This window comes from Mustela erminea, chromosome 2 (assembly GCF_009829155.1).
Source record: "Mustela erminea isolate mMusErm1 chromosome 2, mMusErm1.Pri, whole genome shotgun sequence".
NCBI lineage: Eukaryota > Metazoa > Chordata > Mammalia > Carnivora > Mustelidae > Mustela > Mustela erminea.
This window is the reverse complement of record NC_045615.1, coordinates 58,086,901-58,108,673: the sequence shown is the minus strand read 5'-3', so window position 1 is coordinate 58,108,673 and position 21,773 is coordinate 58,086,901. Positions and strand designations below refer to the sequence as shown.

Sequence of the window (21,773 nt, the reverse complement as noted above, 5' to 3'; positions counted from 1 at the left end):
TCTTTATGCCAACCTCCAGAGACAGCCCTGCTAATAATTTGTTTTATTCTTTCCTTTATTCCGCTGCTGTTTATTGAACACTGGAAGTGACCTAGCACTCAGGGGGAAGCGGGGAGTCCCCCTGAGAGACTTTTTCCTCCATGTAAAGCACGGTGAGATTTGGAGTGACTGTTGTTCAGGGAAGGGAATGACAGGAGAGCAGGGCTGGAAACCAGAGAATGGTGTGTCTCGCATCAGAGCAGCACTCGGTGCTGTAAGCAACCCGGGGCGGGTGCAGCGGGCAGCCGTCAGGTGTGGTGACAAAGCTGGGAGGTTGGCCCAGTGACAGAGGGCGCTGGGGATTGACAGGTCCTTGGCTGATGGTACAGCGATTTTTACGGCTTCATATGCACACATCATAGCTCCTCACATAAAGACCTAATTGCACGGAACTGTTTTCCAACTAAATTCCTATCACTGGAACCGTTTAAAACATTTTTGTTGTTGTTGTTATTCTGATTATTAGGCCAAAGGGTCAGATTTTAGACGGCTTGAAGCTTGTAAAATCTGCAATTCTCTTTAAGAAAATTGATATAAAATTACACAAAATTAAATAATTATGTAGAATGAGAAATCACACAAAAAAGAGACATTTAGAAAGCTAACAAACATCACAAAACCAAGAAAAACAACTTATTTTCATTAACTGCCTCACATACCCTTATACTTTTTTCCTCTATATTTTTGGTTGTATTATCTTTATTTCTTTACATGACAACAATTTTATAATATAATTTTCCAGAGAGAGACTAGAATAATAAGTCAGTCTCATCTAGAATTTTTTTTAAAATTATTCACAGCATAGAAAAATTATTTTTAGGCTTATGGGTAATCAAGTTTTTAAATCATTGCCAAATTCTGGGACCTCTATCACATTTCTCTTAAATATGAGTTCTAAGATTCCATTTTCATGTATAGGAACTAATCTTAAATACTCTTCGAATGGATGACATTTATTAACTATATGACTAGGGTCTGTACCAGAGAGGGGCCCTGAAGCTGCGGCCTCATTGGCTTCCCAGTAAACTTATTTCTGGTGACTCTAAAAATTATATATGCTTCTAAGCTCTAAAAAATCAGACTATTAAAAATGTTTAGCTTAGGGGCATCTGATGCTCAGTTGGTTAAGCACCTGCCCCTTGTTTTCTGTTCAGGTCAAGACCTCAGGGTCATGAGATCAAGCTCCATGTTGGGCTCTGTGCTCAGTGGGGAGACTGCTTAAGATTCTCTCTCTCTCTCCTTCTTCCTCTGCCCCTCAACCTGACTCACCCCTGCACACACATCCTCTCTCTCTCTCAAATAAATAAATGGATCTCTAAAAAAATGTTTAGCTTAGGGAATAAAATCCATGTACACTCCCCTACCATCAGGTTGGTTTATAGTTTTTTTTTTTCAATTTTATTTATTTATTTGATAGTCAGAGATCAAAAGTAGGCAGAGAGGCAGGCAGAGGCAAAGAGAGAGAAGCAGGCTCCCTGCTGAGCAAGGAGACCTATGCAGGACTCAATCCCAGGACCCCGGGATCATGACCTGAGCCAAAGGCAGCTGCTTAACCGACTGAGCCACCCAGGCGTCCCTATAGTTCTTTTTAAGAATTCTTTTGTACGGTGGGTGAATAAAGCCTCAACCCTAACAAGACTCACATCCAATCTTTGCTACATATCATCAGTGACGGGAGCTCACTACTCTATAGGCAAGATCTTTCCATATTGCCATGGTTGATGGCCAGAAAACTCTTGCCTATATTGAATTGCTGTTTCCTGCTGTCTAGCTTTCCACAGATGGTCCCAGAGCTACTTCTTGGAGTTCTATACATGATACTTAAGCAAACAGTTGAAGCATTTGGATTGTACTCTTTTCTCTTTCCATCACCTTCAACTTCTCTTTTCATGACGGGCACCAAGGGACATTATCCCCTCTGAAACCTTCTAAATTTTTAAAATCTATGTTAAAGGTAAGCTCTGACTTGGAAAACTAAGCCTCAAAGAATCCCTCTTATTCTTCTGCTGGGTCTGTATTAAGGCAACCCCAGGATTGTGTTAGTTTCTTGACAATTGCATCATGCTGGGGATTTACACTGTACCTACTGTTGGTTGATTAAAACTCCCAAGTAAGTCATTTTCCTCTGTGGTTCTGTCACGTCTTCCCCAACTGCATCAGGAGACCGATGTTTTTAGAATTAAGGGCAGTAAGAAACCTTTTTACAACTGGGAAATGCCAACTGAAAAGAAATGCGAAGAAGCAGAGAGCTTCTATCACAAATGTCCATGTAGCACGTCACGTCAGGGAGAGTTCTGCTGAGGAGGGACCTTGGCTTTGCCTCCGGTCACCTCCTTAGCTTGTCTGTTTGCTCCAACTTCCTACTTGTTAGCTGTGTGACCCCACACAAATAGCAACTTTAGTTTTCTCAGCAGTCAAGGTAACTAATAATAGTGCTACGGTAAGAAAACCCTTTTGTTTTCATGTATTGGAACACTGTCTTCTTTTACAAACATTATTATTATTATTATTATTTTAGATTTTATTTCTTTGTTTGAGATAGAGATGGAGAGTGTGCAAGCAGGGGAAGGGGCTGAGGGAGAGAGAGAAGCAGACTCCCCGCTGAGCAGAGAGCCTGACACTGGAGGGGCTGGGCCTGGATCCCAGGACCCTGGGATCATAATCGAAGCAGCAGACAGACACTTAACTGACTGAGACACCCAGGCACCCTTTAGCAAACATTTTTTTTTTAATGATTCTTTAACTTTTGCAGAGGAGAACATGCTACTTGTGTTTTATATTTAGCAAATCTTGTATCTTATGCTAGATAAAATATGGTAGGCATTGTGCTAGATATCGGAATAGTGTGGAATAAGGTTCATCTTCCTGAAACAAAAAATTAAAAAAAAAATTCTTTCGGTCTCATTTATTCTGAAGAAGTAGAAAAGAGCAAGAAACTACTATTTATAACATACATTCAAGCAATGTTGTATTCTTCTTTTTCCCCAAGGCCCACACACATTGCTATAAATATGTCTCAAGGCTAATGGAGGTAACAGAGCAGAGACTCATCAAGCTTAAAAAGAATATTTGCACTGGGTATGAGATTACCAAAACCAACAGCTGACCTTGAAGGAAACAGTGGTATTTATCCCTTCCATGATATAGTAACAAATTAGGAAACACCCACCCACTAAAGAATTTTCATCATTGCCTCCCAGTTAGGTACAGGAAGTGAGCTCAACCACAGAGAAAGGCAGCCCAATTAGATCCAGCAGGCTGGTCCTCAAGTAAGCCCCTTCTCCCATTCCAGGGCAGTGGTCCTTGGTGCTAGAACCTTCTGGGAAATTGCTCTGGCATTTTGGAGCCTTCACAGTTTTTACCCTATTGGGTTTGATTGTCTTAACTTAATCCACTGATATAAACTGATATTTCATTTTGCTCTATCCTTTAAAGGAGAGGCTTTCAAACTTCTTGAATCAGCCCACAGTATAAAATGCATTTGTATCTCTCTCTCTCTCTCCACACACCACACACCACACACACACACCACACACACACACACACACACACACACACACACACCAGAGTATTATAAAAAACAACACTGCTCTTCCATAGGATACTTACTATTTACTATTTTCTTTTCTCCACTTATTTTTGACAAACATTGATTGTGACCCACTAAACTGACTTTATGGACACGAATGAGTTGCACCTGGTGTTTGAAAAACAATGCAAGGCCTTACTACTCAGTGCCTGGCAACCTTGATAGAAGTGGACATTCTCAGACCCCTACACTTCTTCATCTATAATTTATATTCATCAAGAGTCCCATATGATTGTTAATGCAGTTTAGAGTTTGAAAAGTACAGAGCTCAAGGACTCTTGGTCCTAAAAACTTTAATTTGTTTCAGTAGGTTTGATAGCTTGAGTTCACAGTGTGTCTCATCTAAAGAAGAGTACACCGAGGGTAAAGAAAGTACTAAGTGGCTTTAAAGTACCAACGGAGAGGAAAAGAGAAGGATTTGCAAGCTAACATAGGCAGAAAGGTCCCAAATAGCTGCAATCATAGTGATATAGATAGTAAATGGTATAGGAGGGGAAGCTCACAGGGGCTGGCATATCAGGGAAAGCTTCATGGAGGACGATGATAATGAACTGGAAATTCAAGAATAAATATAGGCTTCATTAAGTAGCGAAAGAAAAGAGCATTTCAATGACAGAAATGGCATAAGCAAAGGCACTGTGGTTAACACATGCCTGACATATATAGGAAACAGAATGCCTAGTTGAAACAGAGGCTTTAAATTGAGGAGTAACGCAAAAGAACTCTGGAAGAACAAATGGGCACAGGAGTGGTCTTACATGTTAAAACATGAGCCACACACCCATTTAGATTATATATTCCTTGGTGAGAAAATTTCTTAGTAACCCATATCGACAGATTATTCATATAATGAATGACTTGTTCTTCCCCTTCCTGGCAAAGAAAAGTGACACAGAACCTACATTCGGTCCCATCAGAGTTATGAGAGAAAACATATAATGCAACCTAAAGCAAGAATAGAGACTCCTGATTGTGTGACAGCAGCTAAAAGTCCTTGGAGTTGAACAGCCAATAAAAACCTTCTTTACAGAATTTTCTTTTTTTCTTCATTTTCAAACTTATCCTCACTTTTGAATGACACGAACACACTCTCTGTACCCTCTAGACCAAAGACAGCAAATGTGTAACAGAGGATGCCATACCCCTTTTTAAAGGTCATGGATAGCCTAGATGTCCATCAACAGATGAATGAATAAAGAAGATGCGGTGTGTACACACACACACACACACACACACACACACACACACAATGGAAAACTATGCAGTCATCAAAAACCCCTGAAATCTTGCCATTTGCATCTACGTGGATGGAACTAGAGGGTATTATGCTAAGCGAAATAAGTTAATTAGAGAAAGGCAATTATCCTATGATCTCACTTATATGTGGAATTTGAGAGGCAGGGTGGAGTGTCGTGGGGGGAGGGGAAAAATGAAACAAGATGGGACTAGGAAGGGAGACAAACCATATGAGACTCTTAGGAAACAAACTGAGGGTTGCTGGGGGAGGGGCTGGGATAGGGTGACTGAGTCATGGATATTGGGGAGAGTATGTGCTATGGTAATTGTTGTGAACTGTGTCAGACTGACGATTCACAGACCTGTACCCTGGGACAAATAATACATTTTATGTTAATTAAAAATAAAAATATGGGATTAGGAGGGAGACGAACCATAAGTGACTCTTAATCTCACAAAACAAACTGAGGGTTGCTGGGGGGAGGGGGTTGGGAGAGGGGGGTGGGGTTATGGACATTGGGGAGGGTATGTGCTATGGTGAGTGCTGTGAAGTGTGTAAACCTGGAGATTCACAGACCTGTACCCCTGGGGATAAAAATACATTATATGTTTATTTTTTAAAAAATAAGTAAATAAATAAATTTAAAATAAAAATAAAAATAAAGGACGCCTGGGTGGTTCAGTGGGTTAAAGCCTCTGCCTTCGGCTCAGGTCATGATCCCAGAATCCTGGGATCAAGCCTCCCATCAGGCTCTCTGCTCTTCAGGGAGCCTGCTTCCTCCTCTCTATCTGCCTGCTTGTGATCTGTCTGTCAAATAAATAAAATCTTAAAATGAATAAATAAATAAAAAGTAAATAAATAAATAAATAAATAAAGGCCTTGGAAAATGGCACCAACTGATCCATTTTCTTTCTTGCTAAGTTTATGTACTTGGGCCTCAGAATCCCTCCAAACACAATGGGGATAGAACACAGGATGAAACCATAGGGCGGTGCAACTCCAAGCCTCCAACTCTTAACCTGGGTTCACCTGTCCTTAGCACTTGAGTCATTCAGCAGGACTGCTTGGCTGCGGATTTCCCTCATGCTCATCTGGTCATATGGTTGGTGATAAATACTGTGATGTTTTGTGAAAAGTAAAGCTCTTGGCCCTCTATGCCATCAGAAATTGTGGGTTACAGATAAGGAAAAATCTTGCCAACTCAAGAGCTATCAGTGCCGCAATTTATGTTATACTAAGGCCACGACAACGTCTAGGATAAGACAGTGCGGTCCATATAAATACATAAAGCCCCCTATTCACAAAGGTGAGCATATTGTTCCACTGGCCCTGTCCCAGTGGAGAGAGCCAAACGGGCTTTGCAAAGTTTTTAAACATTTGAATGAGGCCTAAGAGAGGTGTTAAGTGTGATGCTGAGGTTAGATCCGCTCCCCACAGTCCTTCCAGTAAGGAGGTTTCTGTCATGGAACCTGCTGGTCTGTGGCTCTTCATATTGCCATTCTGAATGCCCACATTTCCATGTGCTAATCGCAGACCTAAACGGTGAGGCCAACTGCCCTGGGAAATTGGGAAACATACTTGAGTGACGACAGGGGCAGGGTGCTGGCTAGCTGGTCAAACGAGGAACTGAGGGTGGGCCCCAAGGTTTGCCGGTTTTTTTCTGGGTGGGAGTCAAGGCTCAGCTAAAGGCAAACAGGGCGGAAAGGAAGCAGAGAATCTGTGGGGGTCAGAGGTCAGGGCAAACCTGTTTCTGAAGGAGTCCGAGGAATGAGGCCAACAATTCGGAGAGACGGAAGACACACAGAGACAGAGTCAGAGACTCGGATATTCAGAGACACAGACTGGCACAGAGAGTCAGAGACACAAAAGAGAAGAGCCGTGGACAGAGACACAGAAAAACTCTGAGCCAGCTAGAAAAGCACAGTGGCTCACACAGATAGCAGAAGCACATGGGGCAGTTGCTGAGGGCACATGAAACAGAGGGACCCAGAGTATTCAGGAGACTGAGGCAGAGAAACCAAAGAGAGAGGAGGACACAGACACATAGAGACCCGCAGAGCCTGACTGGTAGGTGGGTTGACACACCAGGGAAGACAAGGACTTGCGGAGACCAGAGAGGCCGTGCCATGCCCTGGGGGGCAGGGGAACAGCCTGCATCTCATTCCAGCACAGATCCTTGCATACGGTCCCCAGGTCAGCCACCACGGGGCAGGAATGGTCGCAAGACTGCAAGAGTGTTATTGGTCCCCTAGGGGTTGGAGCTTAGCAACTGTTGGATTTGGACGAAGAGCCAAAGCTCAGAGGTGAACTGGTGAAACTATTTCATGGATAAGCACTTGCAGAGGCCTGGAACAGCTGGGCAGAGACCCACACCAGAGGTTTTCTCGGGAGGGCTCATCCCCAAGTGGAACCGCGCTGACCTCCACTTTCGTTCTCATTACTCGGGTCATCTGTACCGCATAAAATGCTGCTTCCAGGTCATGTCCTTGCTGCGGGCTGGCTGCCATTGCGGTCTGCTACCAGAGACAGAGAGGTCCACCTTCAGCAAGCTACAGCTATGGGAAAGAGTCCCAGACTTTAGGGGATGAAAAATATACAGACAGATCCTTGTTTTCTGAGTTCTCTCTTCTAGGTTGCATGATTCAGATGAGGCGTCTCAGCAACGTCTCACCAGAAAAAACTTTTGGGTGTATGGGGACAGAGCGAGTCTGAGGGTAATACTTACAAACACATCGTCAGAGTTGGTGGGGTAGAGGGCTGAAGTCAAGGACCTTAAATTCTGGTCTTGCCTTTGACTCAACTTGGGGCAATTCAAACCTTCAGACACATCTGCTCTTTGCCGAGTGGTGGTCTGGAGTGGGACAGTCAGAGATGAAGAAGCTACAGTCTTGCTCCTAAGGAGCTCTCCATGGAAAGGAGTTGACTGTGCTCAGCATAGAGCCCGGGGACAAACCTCTTGGTGCTTTAGGACTGACATTTGCAAAATGATTCTTATTATCTGGAGAATCAAACCCAAAACGTAGACTGTACTGGCAGTGAGTCAGAACCCTACAAGCCGTAAGATGAACCCCAGACAACTTTAGAAGTGTACCGTGGTAAAGTAAACAAAGAATGAATTAAAAGACGCTGATGGCATTAAGATTTTTAAAATTCCTTTGATGTTATTTTGAAGAACCATATGAAAGCAGAACTCATTCTTATTTGGATGTGAATCGCTTATTGTGCTTCCCGAAGTGGAATGACTGGTTTCCACCTCTGTTCCTTTCTTGCTCTCCCAGGTCGTCACTCTAGTTCCTTATTCCCCAATCTGTAAAGTCCCTGACTAATTAGCTTTCTTGGCTCTGGTCCCATTGTTACTTATTGTGCTCAACTACCAGATTCATCTACCAGATTAATCTCAAAACAAAACATGATGGCCATTTAATTCCACATTCCTATAAGCATTCAGTAAGTCCATGTTGTCAAAGGGAGTTTGACCAAAGTCCAAACTCCTAATCTATATAAAGCCTTCTGGAATTTGGACCAACCTAAATATCCAAATAGAGGGAAACAGGCTGACCTGAGGAAAAGCCAGACCCTGAACAGGCTTTGACACAGACTAAAACATAGATGATGGAAAAATATCCTACTACAAAGCAAAAGAAAAATTATATATGTGCTATGGCCATAGTTCAATCTGCATGTGTCTGTGTATTTACAGAAAAATATATATATTTTAAAGATTTTATTTATTTATTTGACAGACAGAGATCACAAGTAGGCAGAGAGGCAGGCAGAGAGAGAGGGGGGAAGCAGACTCCCTGCTGAGCAGAGAGCCCTACGCAGGGCTCCATCCCAGGACTCCAAGATCATGACCTGAGCCAAAGTCAGAGGTTTAACCCACTGAACCACCCAGGTACCCCCAGAAAAATATTTTTAAAAATATTGGAGATAAGTTGAACAATATGTCATTCTGGGTGGTTGTACCTGGCTGACTTTTTGGATGCTTTTATTTCCCAAATTTTCAATAATTAATACATATAGTTATTATTTTTAACTGATTACTGTGAATAACTTCAGGAAGTAGAAAAATAGCATAAGTAATAGAAAAAGTAATACACATATTTAAATAATACCTATGTTTTAGGTAGAATAATTTTCAAACTTTTGCCATATATTCTTCATATATTTTTGGAGGAACATTTTAAAAGTTAATTATAGATATCATGATGCTTTAAGTAGTTCAGCATGTGTCTCTAAAAAGTGACATTCTCTTGCCTAACCATACTTTTATCAAAACAAATTAACTTACTGCTCTTACACTTTTAAAAGTCTAAATATTTTTTACAAGGTTTTGTTTATTTATCTGAGAGAGAGAGAGAATGTGGGGTTGTGGCGGGCGGCAGGGCAGAGGAAAAGGGACAAGCAGACTCCTTGCTGAGTGTAGAGCCTGACCCGGGGATCAATCCCAAGACCCTGAGATCATGACCTGAGCTGAAATCAAGAGTCTGATGCTTAACCAACTGAGACACCCAGGTGCCCCTGAAGTTATCAATATTTTTAAACAAAAAAGTCTGAAAACAGTAAATGCGGGCAGGCTCTCATGGGCAGGTGGTCAGGGAGAATGTAGGACCCACAGACACTCTGGAGTTGAGGGAGCCACACAGTGAAGAGCCCACCAGGTGGACTGTGCTGGTTCTAGACAGTTCCGTACCAGGGTGTAGGAACCAGAAGCCTGTGGGCTCAGACTAGGAATTTATCCTCCAGGGGAGCTGGGAGGAACAAGAAATGAACGCAGGCTTTATTCCCCTCTTTTAAAGGCCAAGGCTGTGGCTATGACACTAGAAACTAGAAGAGGAAAAGCAGGAAGACATTTCTCAGACAGTGAGGTTCTCGGCGGAGACTCGGAGACGTAGAGCCCAGAACCCACTGAATGAACACATTCCCCACCTGCTGGTCCCTGGGATGAGAGGCTCTGGGTCATGTGGGCTTCTGATTTTCTGAATACTCCCATGTTTTGCCACGTCCACTCCTTCATTCACATCATTTTCTCTTCAGCAAATGTCATCTTTTCTGATGTCAACTGACAAATACCTACCGGTTCCAAAGCCCTATTGTCCACGACCAGTGGTGCCTTCCTTCCTGCCATACACCGTGCACTTCGCCTAGATACACTCACGGCCTTCAGCCTCTCCACCCTGCATTCTAACTACATGTGTGTGCTTTCTCTGTCCTCTGCCCTGTAAACTCTTTGAGGGGATAGGCATTTCTTCTTCATTTTAGTGACCCCCCACACTGCCGTGTCATCATTTAACGGCTGGATCTATGAATGGATAAGAAGAGTTAATGGGTGAAACAAAGTGACCCCACTCGACGTGAAGAAGGTTTGTGGACAGATTTCCACATGTAAGTAGGAGGAAGTCACCGTCACTCATAGAGGAACAGAAAACACAACAACCGAAGAGGAAATTCATTTGAGTCAAGGAGAGATTAAACTGTAAACCAGACACATATTCTCATACGGCTACAGGAGAATCACCTTCTATTTTCAGAATCCAAGATTACAGAGTTGTGCACAGAAAAGGAACAAGTTTTATTACTCTACTTGGTATCACAGCTCTGTAAACAGATTCCTTTAAAACTTTGACTTCAGGGACGCCTGGGTGGCTCAGTTGGTTAAGCAGTTGCCTTCGGCTCAGGTCATGATCCCAGCGTCCTGGGATCGAGTCCCGCATCGGGCTCCTTGCTCAGCAGGGAGTCTGCTTCTCCCTCTGCCTCTGCCTGCCATTCTGTCTGCCTGTGCTCTCTCTCCCCCCCACTCTCTGATAAATAAATAAAATCTTAAAAAAAAAAAAAAAGAAAAGAAAAGAAAGAAAGAAAAAAACCCTTTGACTTCAGCAGCACCTGGGTGGCTTGAGCTTCTGACTCTTGATTTTGGTTCAGTTCATGATCTCAGGGTTGTGAGATCGAGCCCCACACCAGGCTCCATGCTGGGCCTGATGGGTTCTCCCTCACCTTCCCTCTCTGCCCCTCCCTACTCACTCCTCCTTTCTTGCTACCAAAAACAAAACAAAACAAAACAAAAAAAACAAAACAAAACAAAACCAAATAGCAAAACTTTGACCTTACTACACTTTTCTTAGCCTATTCTGTTTGTCTAGCTCTGAAAAATGGAATCTACAAAAAATCCAATGAAGTGTTTTGGGGGGTACCTGGGTGGCTCAGTCAGTTAGGTGTCTGCCTTTGGCTCAGGTCATGGTCCCAGGGTCCTTGGACCAACACCCACTGCTTTTCCCACTCCTTCCTGCTCATGCTCTCTCTCTTCACTCAAATAAATAAATAAAATCTTTAAAAAAGAAATCCAATAAAGTTTTGATTAATTAGGGTATTGGCCTGGCTTTGTAGGCATGAGCATGCATATTATGTGAAGAAAACAAAAGACTAAGATCTTTGGTAATAACATTTGTTGGCTGTAGTAATCACAGAACTTTCTTTTTGTCTCTCAGTTCTTACTAGTATCAACAAATAGTGCTAATATAAATAAGAGGAGACAAGTGTGGTGAAAAGTAGCAAGTTGCATCAGTGGGTATGCATGTGGGCCTCAGAGCCAAACTCCTGGATTTAAAGGTTTTTGAGCATGTAACCTTGGACATGTGCTAAAACTCTATCCTTCACTTTTCTGGTTTGTAAATGGAGATGGTATAGTATTTATCCCACAGGGATGTGTAAATTTAATAAATCATACATATAAAGGGCTTAAAACAGTGCCTGGCACATAGTGACATCCAATAATTCTCTGTTGCCATTATTAGAACACAGAGCTTCTTTGAACAGTGGAAAGAGCATCGCTTTGGGGTAGGCTTGTAGGAGGCGTGTTCCTCAGCTGCACCACTGTGGGTTCTGTGACCTGCACAGTTCACCGAACTTGTCTGAACCCCCTCTCGGTCTCTATGAAATGGGTATAATCATACCACATTGAAAGTATTACTGGGAAAGCTAAGTGACATAATGGGCAGAAATAGCATGGTGCTGGCACATAGTACGTGGTCAATAAATAATGAATTATCACAAGAATTTCTGAGACTTCAGGCAACGTGATTTTTGCTGCGAGTGAGTCTCCTTGTACATAAAGTTGGAATGCTAGTACCTTCTGAAGACCACAGCTGGTGTATGCAAAATGTCTGGCTCCTGATGAGGACTCATTTTCGTTATGATCATCTGTTCCCTGAGTCAGCAAACCACCACCTGAGGGCCAAATCCCACCAGGGTACAGGTTTTTGTATTTCCTGCCAGGGTACAAGTTTGTATAGACTCAGAGACAGGAACGGTCTTATATTTTTAAATGGTGGGAGGAAAAAAAAAAATAGAAGAATATTTTGTGACTCATGAAGTTAATATGAAATTCAAATTTCAGTGTCCACAAATAACGTTTTGTCTGAGCACTGTCACGGTCATTTGTCTCTGTGTTATCTATGGCTGTTTTTGCATGTCAGTGGCAGATGTGAGTACCTGTGGCCGAAATCACAAAGCCTGCAAAGCCTGGAAAATTTATTATCTGTTTTGTTTTTCTTTAAAAAAAAAAAAAAAAGTTTGCTGACTCCTGATCTAGTCTAACCTTCTCTTATATATAAGGGGGTAGAGAAATTAGAGACTTGCTTACTGACTTACTGATTGATTGATTACATTGTCTTGTAGTGAACTTTGTTATAATAATCAAAGGCTGTCTGACACTTTAAATTATTAACTAACTAGCAATTTTAGAACTAGCTATTTATTGAGGTCACCTCTCTAGCATTCACTATTTGTTTCATTTCCCCATTGCTCCATTTTGAAAGCAACAAACAGCCTCACTGTTCCCAGCCCACCTCTTCCTTATCACGGACCATTCTCAGCACCCTTTGCCCCTCCTGACCTCCCCACAGCCCACCTCCTCCCCCAGTCCCATCCCGCCGAAGTGTAAGTAAAGCTGAGCGACAACCACAGATGGGGTTATTTCTCCTTTGCTTTGGACACATTAATATATTTAGGATTAAAGAACATAAATGTTTTTATTTAAAAATTTTTTTTTAAGATTTTATTTATTTGAGAGAGAGAGAGCACACACACAAGCACAGAGCACCAGTATGCGTAAGGGCAGAGGGGGAGAGAGAGGCAGGGAGTCCAGGGCGGGGCTGGATCCCCAGACCCTGGGATCATGGCTTGAGGCACAGGCAGATGCTGAGCCGACTGAGCCACCCAGGTGCCCCAGAAAATAAGTGTTTTTAGATTGATGCTTTATAAATGAGACTCAGAAATGCATCTGAGCTGCCTGATTTAGGTACTTTAGAAAAGAATAAATCGATGCACTGAGTAAGCCATGTGTGTCCTAGAAAGGCAAGTGACAGATTAATTCGCTGAAGCTCAGGGTTTAATTTTCAAAACTCACATATTCCAGAGCCTGAATAAAAATAGGGACCCAAGAATGAGGATGTATGATATCACTCTAACCAACACATCATCTGTTTATATCTACCCAAAATACGACATAAGAATTCACCTAACAATTCAAGTAATATATTTAAAATAATTTAAAAAATAAATCTTTAAAACCAGCCACCTATTATTTATCAATTACATGAAATCATTTTGTTTTTATGGCACTTTTTAAAAACTGAATTTGGTTGAAGTTTTGGTACAGATCATACCTAACCAGTGACTTAAAGTTTCAAAGAAAATGTTTCATTTATATTCATAATTCTGCCAGGGGCAACTGGTCCTTTTCAGGTTTTCTCAGATATTATCACTTGCAAAAGGTCTATCAGCAGTTTCCTGAAGGGGCAAGTACTCACTCAAGTCCATTATTAAATTTTCAGGAATTATACAGTTAGGTTGTTAAACTGTTAGCAGCTTGAAATTGCCCACGGTAGAAGTATTTATACCAGGAAAATAGGCAGACTCTAGAAATCGCCGCCTGTCCAAGTGGTTTATTGGCACCCCATTATATTTAAAAATATACTTATTATATTTTAAAAAATTAAATTAAAAAAAAAACATGCTCCTGAAGGTTCTCATTAGGGGGGTGAAAATGTTCTAAAATTGATTTTTTGTGATGTTTGAACCACTCTTTAAAGTCGCTAAAAATTGTGGATTTATACACTTGAAACGAATGAGTTTTATCTGCAAGGTACACCTCAATAAAACTGTTAAGCAAGCTTCCAAACCAACAAATAAAATGTCAACATTTATTAATGGTTTTAGGATTCAGGGACATACTCAATAAATGAAAAATAAAGTCTCATTTTTTTTCAGCACTTCTGATGGATTTATACCCTATGCAGCGACTCGCAACCTTGGTCTCTCTCTGGAATCACTTGGGGAGTGTTAAAAGGAAACGCTCACTTCCGTGATACTAATGTCATTGTCTGACATGTGGCCTGGACAGCAATTTCTTTTTTTAATTGTTATTTATTCACTTGAGAGAGAGAGAGAACCTACAAGGTGCCGGGGGGAGTCTTTGCCCTTATGGCTTGGTAAAGAGAGCACGAGCTGGGGAGAAAGGCAGAGAGGGAGAAACAGACTCCCTGCTGAGCAAGGAGCCCGATGTGGGGCTCGATGTGGGCCTTGGTCCCAGGACCCTGAGATCACGATCTGAGCCAAAGGCAGACGCTTAACAGGCTGAGCCACCCAGCTGCCCCGGACAAGAACTTTTTAAATAAAAACTTCTTGTGTGATACGAGTACACGGCTAAGGTTGAGAACCTCCACTGTAGAGTGATTTTCCAATTTAATTGTAGCTTCTCTGTTGTTATGGAAACCATTCTCAAATATTCAGTAAATTTCCAGGCCTTCTGAAATACAGAAGTGTGGACATAAATGCACCTTTTTGGGATGTTTCTGGGTTCTACTGAACGTCCATTCTCTGACCACGGAGGGAAGGCAGAATTCTGTTTTCCTTGTGGGTTTTACCCACAGTCACTTCCTGTTATGGGCATATGGCGGATAGAGGGGACATCATCTAGCTCATCCTTGTCATCCAAGGAGGTGACAACGTCACTCGAGCATAGAATGTGGGCTCAGGATGGCTTAAAGAACAAGAATTGAATACCTCCTTTGTTTCACTTCTCCTTTGGAGCTTACTGCTGATCATGGGCTGGGAATATTGATAATGAAGCATGTAAAGACTTATACTTTAATAATTTAATAAGGCTATAAGTGAGAGCCCCAAAATCTAGCTTTAGTGCCTGGACTCGGGGACACCCATTTGGCTGCTCAGGGGCATTTTGCCCCTTTCTCCTCGGAGTTTCAGCCTGAAAGAACAGTGGTATCCTAAACTCCAAATTCCCAATAAGTTGACTTTCTAGAAAATTCTAGCTCTTGTATCTGATTTATGTTGTGAAGGTAGAGTTGAATTCTGAGACTTCCATTTTAAAATCTGAAGATATGACTTTACTGAGAACTTTGACAATTATAACACACAAAAAGATACAATCTCTGCCATCTTAATGCAGAGATTTCATCCCTGTTTCAGTTTTTCTCTGGTAAAGAACACGGGATTTGCAGCTTGCCATCCCAGCTTTGCCATTTGTTGATGTGTGACGTAGGCAAGTTTTTCAACCCCTTTGGTGCCATTTTCTTTCTTTGTAAGATGGAGATGACAGTTTCTATGCCCGTGGGTTGCTGCAGAGATAGTGCTGTTTACAAAGAGGCTCTGGTCTTGTCCCTTGTGAAGCACAGGTGTCAAAGCCGGCCTCGTTAGGATATTTCTGATGCTTTAAGGGTAAAGGTCCAGTTTCTCTAGAAACCCCCTACACCTCTCTTCTGTAATACTTGCTTCTTTTATTAAATACCTCAATGGGATGTCTCATCTGGTCCCTTCTTAAAGACAGGACTACCATGACTCCACCTACTTAAACTTATAACCTGCTTGAGGCATAAATTTTATCCTTTTCCTGATTCGTTAGCATTTAAAAGGCTCAAAGTTGTGCATACAGATATATACATACAAGAGCTCATAAATGCGGTGTCAGGAGAGAGAAACCCAGATGGGACAGGGCAGACACTTCCTCATTCTTTCTCTTTTGAAAAAGTCCCTTCCCTAGCGGTAGGCTGGGCTGTTTATTTTACCGGCAAGACAGCCCTCTTACTGTCAACAGCTCAGAGCCCCAAACATTTGAACAGCACTTTTATTCATAAACCAGATCCATATCAAGGAAACCAAGCAACATCAACTCACACCTCTCCATTCTGACCCTAGGGTCAAAAGAACACCCAACATTGGATTTTCTTCCGATTCTCTCCACTTGGATGTCTTCACAACTTGGGAAAACACTAGACGCTTTTGAAATACGATTGGCCCCCAGCAGAAAGATGCTTAACGGGCTCAGATGAGTGCAGCGGAAAGCAGAGACGACCGATATGGCAGGGTGCTAAAGAAAATCAACCAAGGTGAGAGTTTCTTCGGGTGGGAGTTGGGAGTCAGGGCTCACCCAAGCAGTACCAAGAAAAGAAGACCTGCTTTCTTACCCCAAGTCCTGGAGCAGCTCAGCTTCTCCATCTGATCTGCTCCACAGATCTGAAGGATCCTGGGTGCTCATCTTCCCTTCTAGAGATTCTGCTCTGCCCATTCGCGCTCCTCACGTCTGTTAAGCCCCTGCCAGGTGCTACAGGAAGAGGCAGAGAGAGAGAGAGAGAGATGCGTCCTACTACTCCTCACTCTCTCCTCCTCTGAGAAAGGAGCCCACTACAGCTGAGTCTCTAACCAGCAAGGAAGTGAAACTTGGTTACTCCTCCCACTGACACTCACCACCCTGGCCCCAAGGCACGGGCAGGAGTGTTCTGTCAGCCAGGAAGTATGCAAACTTAGGTAGCTACCCTGAGGACAACACGCAGTTTCTGTCAAAGAAAATAAGGATGATGTCACACCAGCCGGAATTGGGACTATCCATTCCAACTCTTTTCGCGAGGCCAACCACAGTTTCTCTCAGCCTTGGAGAAGAGAGCACGAGCACCCCCTCCTTCTGTCTCCCAAATGCAAGGGTCTCTGAGGAAGGTTCTGTTTCAGGATCATCTTTACGGTAGGTGAAGAAATCAGTCAAACCACTAGCCTCGATTCTGATGTCTGGTTTTTAGAACCGTATCAGTATGTCTGCCTCCATTACCCAGGCTTTCCAACACACTCGCAACGTTCAAATGGGCATGATTCAGAGACAATCACTGTTTTCTCTGAGAAGGGAATGATTGGAGGTGCCAGCCTGGTGCCCAGAGTCTCTGAGCTCCAGGTCCTTCCCTGGGCTGACTCACCATGGACACTGCTTCCTGGGGGGTGTCTCGACGAGAAAGCCCACCCACCTGCAAGTGCTCACAGAAAACAGCTGTCTCTCTGAAGGCTGGGGAGTCGGGCAAAGGGCAGCAATGAATGAACAAGGAACCTGCCCAGCTTCCCTCCTTCTCTCTCTTCTTGCCGGAAAGAATGTGCTTCTGGATTCTTTCCCTTTTCTCTCTCTCTCTCTCTCTCTCACACACACACACACAGACACACACACACACACACACACACACACACACTCTCACTCACACAGGGATCACCAGGCTGCCCTGGAACTGAAGACCAACAGCACTGGCATGGCTGAGGGCTTGTCACAATGCACAATTTCTGCCCCAGCCCATTGGAACCAGCACCCACATTGAAACAAGATCCCCAAGGTGACGCCCATGCCCCTTAATGTCTGAGGAGACTGTCTTACAGGGCACCGAGACAGAGGAGCTGTTCCTAAAGGAGAGGGTCTGTACCTGGTACCATTTCTCCTTCCTTCAAGTTTTTCTCAGCCCCTCTGTTGGTCAGTGACTTATGAGACCAGGCTACTCTGATTGCGTGGGAGAAATTCCAGCCCTGATAACACATAACCGATTGTACAGAAACATTTAAAATTCTTTTTGCTACAGCTTGTACGGAGAACAGCACAGGGTCCGCGGGCAAACAGATGTCAGCCCTGGCCCGGGAGGGGCTGAGTGTACGCTAGGCAGAAAGAGGAGCAGCTGGGCAGAGATTTCCTGTTCTCTTTCTAGAGCGTTTTGTTCAGTGTTTCAGTATCTATTTTGTTCCCATTTTAGCAAATTCTGGTTTTTCTTTTACTTAACCTCTCCTCCTCGTTTTTTTCAGGAAAGAAACAAAACTGGCTAAGATCACCCTCTTCCCGTTTTCAGTCTTCCTGGCTAAGATCACCCTCTTCCCGTTTTCAGTCTTCCTGCCCTTCGCCTTTTCTCATTTTGCTTTCCCGTCTGTGACCCTCTCCTTTGAGGTTATTCTTTCTGTCACTTATTCCATTTTCCCCAGGCTCCCTCCGTTCCCTACTGCCCCCTGCTTCACGAACTACACGTTCAGTATTGGAGTGGTACCAGTTGCTGCAGTGTTAAAAGATGGTTTCAACAACATGATGGGTATTCATAAAAATATTTGATAATATATTTTACATTAGATTGTTTGGATATAAATATATTTTTGGATATACAGGGGTGCCTGGGTGGCTCAGTAGGTTAAACCTCTGCCTTTGGCTCAGGTCATGATCTCAGGGTCCTGGGATTGAGCCCCGTATCGGGCTATCTGCTCAGCAGGGAGCCTGCTTCCCTCTCTCTCTCTGCCTGCCTCTCTACTTGTGATCTCTCTGTCAAATAAATAAATAAAAATCTTAAAAAAAATAAATATATTTTTGGATATACATATGTGTGTATACACACACATATACATATACATACATGTTATTAAAGAAACTGCAACTTTTGCTTCCAAATATTATATATATATATATATATATATATATATATTTAATACCACATAACTTACTTTTGACTTATTTCAATATTCTTTTTTTAAAGATTTTATTTATTTGACAGAGAGAGAGAGAGAGCACAGCAGGGTAAGTGGGAGAGGGGGAAGCAGACTCCCAATCTGAGTAGAAGCCCAAAGCGGGGCTCTATCCCAGGATGCTGGGATCATGACCTCAGCCAAAGTCAGATGCTTGAGGACTCAGCCTCCCAGGTGCCCCTTATTTCAATATTCTTTTCAGTGGTACTGGTTCCTAGCACTGAATTCTTACATATGGGTTTTGAACATAGAAATGGATACAAACATTCAAGCTGTTTTAACAATTCTGGAATATCTTGTGCTTTGTTGGAAAATTTTTGTCAAGAAATCTTGGGCCTTTATTTGAATGACTATCATATCCAAACCATTAATTGTCTCATAAAGAGAATTTGGGAGAAGTATTGTGTCTAGATTTAAATTTCTTAGAAGAATAGGCTTCTAACACTTGAGACTCCTCTATGGAGAACTTTAAAAAAATGACTATATAGTTAAAGATCCTTTTTGATCTTATTCTGTTGTGTTTTTTTTTTCTCTCTCTCTCTACAGAAAGCTTAAATATCATGATGTCTGCTTTTACCTGGTTACCTAGCAATGGCAATTCTACTCATTCTCTTCACAGAAGGAACAATGTTTCAGCTTCCTTAGCTAAGTGTGTTATTAAAGAAACATGATCTCCCCTTCACCACTTATGCTGGTGAGAAATAAAGGATACATTTTGTAAGGGAAACCATGGACTGGGGTAACCAGAGTTTGGGATTGAGGGAGTCTTACTCTGTTTCCTACTGTCTGTTCTTCCAACTCATGAAAAAGAAAAGAAAAAAAAATCACCATTTCATATTAAATTAGAGCACAGAAACAGCAGAGAAAGAAAGAACTGACCACGTTTTTCAGCTGCAGGCCAGCTCTCCAACGGGAGGGCTTCTAGCTCTCCCTTAATTCTATAGCAGGCTCAGAGCTGCCATATTGCTTTTAAGAATATGCCAGTTTAGTTTTGCTTGAAAGCACCACCTGTGTGTTTTCTGCCACAATTACGTGATCGTTTAATCCAGTATCAAGGGCTAAGGTAATTGGGTTGTCTTGAATTAACTGAGACCCTGTTTTATTTTCTTCCCGTGTCTATAACAGTCCTAGGTTCTTTGTTGCATAGGCTGTCTGGATATGGCTATAACTCACTAACTTCAGGGTGTAAAATTTACTCAGGTCTTCCCAACCCTTCCTCTTGCCTCTTTCTTATTTCCCCTTTTCTCTATTGCTTTCCTACTTTTCATTTTCAATAGTCAATCTTGAACTCCGTTCTTAGCCTTCTTTATCTAATGTGAAATACTGGTTTCTTTTGCTAAGCCTGTGGTGTGGTTTCATTCCCTCATATCATCTACCAGTGTTTGAAAGTTGTACAGAAGTGATATAGCAGGACACTTCACAAAACGCATCAGGGGAGGTGGAGAATCAAGGGCTCCCTGCAGTGGTGGGAAATCCTTGCCTTGCACGGAAGCTCCCTCGGAGTCACACTGTGGCACGTCCCCCAGGGCAACTCCATTCTTTCAGAACTTCTCGAGGGCCATACGTGTGCCCATGTCCACTGTAATCCACGGTCGAGCCAAGTCCCAAGGGCAAGGATCAAGTTCATGGGTACTGTGGACCATCTCTATTCCTACCAGTATTTTCAGCTGCTGTGTTATGGAAACAGGGATAGGGTGTCTCCTGGCCATACACGTTTGGCATTCTCCTCACGCTCTTCAACCCAGCTTTGCCATCCTCCTTGCTCCTTCTTGAACTGGGTTCATTTTTGCCTCAGGGGTTTATAACTGCTTTTCCTTTTTCCTGGTTTTCTCTCCCTCTAGATCTCCTGTGGTTTCCTCTTTCACGTCACTCAGGTGTTTTGTTCAAAGGTCACCTTTTCAAAAGAAGTTTCCTTAGCTACCATAATAAAATGCTTCCCCTAAGTCCCTGGCTGGTCCTTCCAGTTTCCTTACACTCCCTTCCTGCTTGTCAAACACTCAATGTTGGTTGTTAAAAGACTAAAATATTTCCATCTAAGTTTCTAAATAGCCACTGCCCTGCACCCCCAAATGTCCCCAGTCATCTTGGCCAACCCTTTTCCCAGACACCTGAGACCCTTCCACTATCCAGTACATGAAGGGGATCTCCGGGCCTCTGTTTTAGGAGGTTTAGCACAGCCCAATAGAGTGGATTATTAGGCAGCCTTGAAAAATGTGCTTTTTCTTTTTTTTAAGGATCTTTACTATAGACATACAAATGACCTCAATCACATAAAGAAAAATTGATAGGAAGGAGGACATGGAGGAAATAGGCCTTTCGTTGGCTGGAAGCATCTCTGGGTAGGGGAATTATGAACACATTTTTTTTTTTTAAATATTTGACAGAGAGAGATCACAAGTAGGCAGAGAGGCAGGCAGAGAGAGAGAGGAGGAAGCAGGCTCCCTGCCAAGCAGAGAGCCCGATGTGGGGCTCGATCCCAGGACGCTGAGATCATGACCTGAGCCGAAGGCAGAGGCTTTAATCCACTGAGCCATCCAGGCGCCCCTTATGAACACATTTTTAAATGCTTGTTTATGTTGTTTTTATATCTTCTAAGTTATAAAATACTACTTTGAGAATTGGGAGGTATAAAGTAGAAAAAAAAAAGGAGTACAGTCTTAGTCATGTAATATTAAGTCAGAGGCAAAAGAGTGTAGAAAACCTGGGAATCAGCGGGGCAGGCAGGGTGGGGGAGTGAAGGTGGTCTGCCCCTGCCTGGATCAGCATCTTAGCATTGACATTGTTTGGGTTTGAGGGTCACTGGTGAGAAAAACAGATGGATTTCTCAACAGGTTTATTCTTGTTTCTCAATCTTCTTGGCCACTCTCGGGGCTAGATCACTACCAAACCTTCCTTACCCCTGCCTTGTAGCTACTAGTGAAGAATTCTTATATTTGGAGGAAGTAACTTTTAAGATCCCTTTTAACTGTGAGATATTAGGACTTTGGGGAAACAATGATGCAGGATTGCGGAAGCTACCCAACACACGCTGAGTATGCATTCTGCTTTGTATTGAAGCCTGGAGATCACGTACATTTCCCAAATACCTCT

General features: G+C 42.7%; 1 protein-coding gene and 1 long non-coding RNA gene across 2 annotated transcripts in view; one reads left to right on the top strand and one right to left on the bottom strand.

Annotated features, from left to right (window-relative positions):
• The window catches only part of DAPP1 (dual adaptor of phosphotyrosine and 3-phosphoinositides 1), a 49,078-nt gene extending 32,521 nt beyond the window's left edge, over window positions 1–16,557 (bottom strand). The window contains exon 1 of the mRNA XM_032332985.1: window positions 16,346–16,557. Coding sequence (XP_032188876.1) covers window positions 16,346–16,446 — 101 coding nt within the window. The 5' untranslated portion in view covers window positions 16,447–16,557. The remainder of the gene's footprint in view (window positions 1–16,345) is intronic.
• Window positions 16,558–16,612: 55 nt separating this feature from the next.
• LOC116584520 lies at window positions 16,613–19,410 on the top strand. The gene is made up of 2 exons (XR_004283219.1): window positions 16,613–16,896; window positions 19,230–19,410. It is a non-coding gene; the product is annotated as an uncharacterized LOC116584520 (long non-coding RNA).
• The last annotated feature ends 2,363 nt before the right edge of the window (window positions 19,411–21,773 follow it).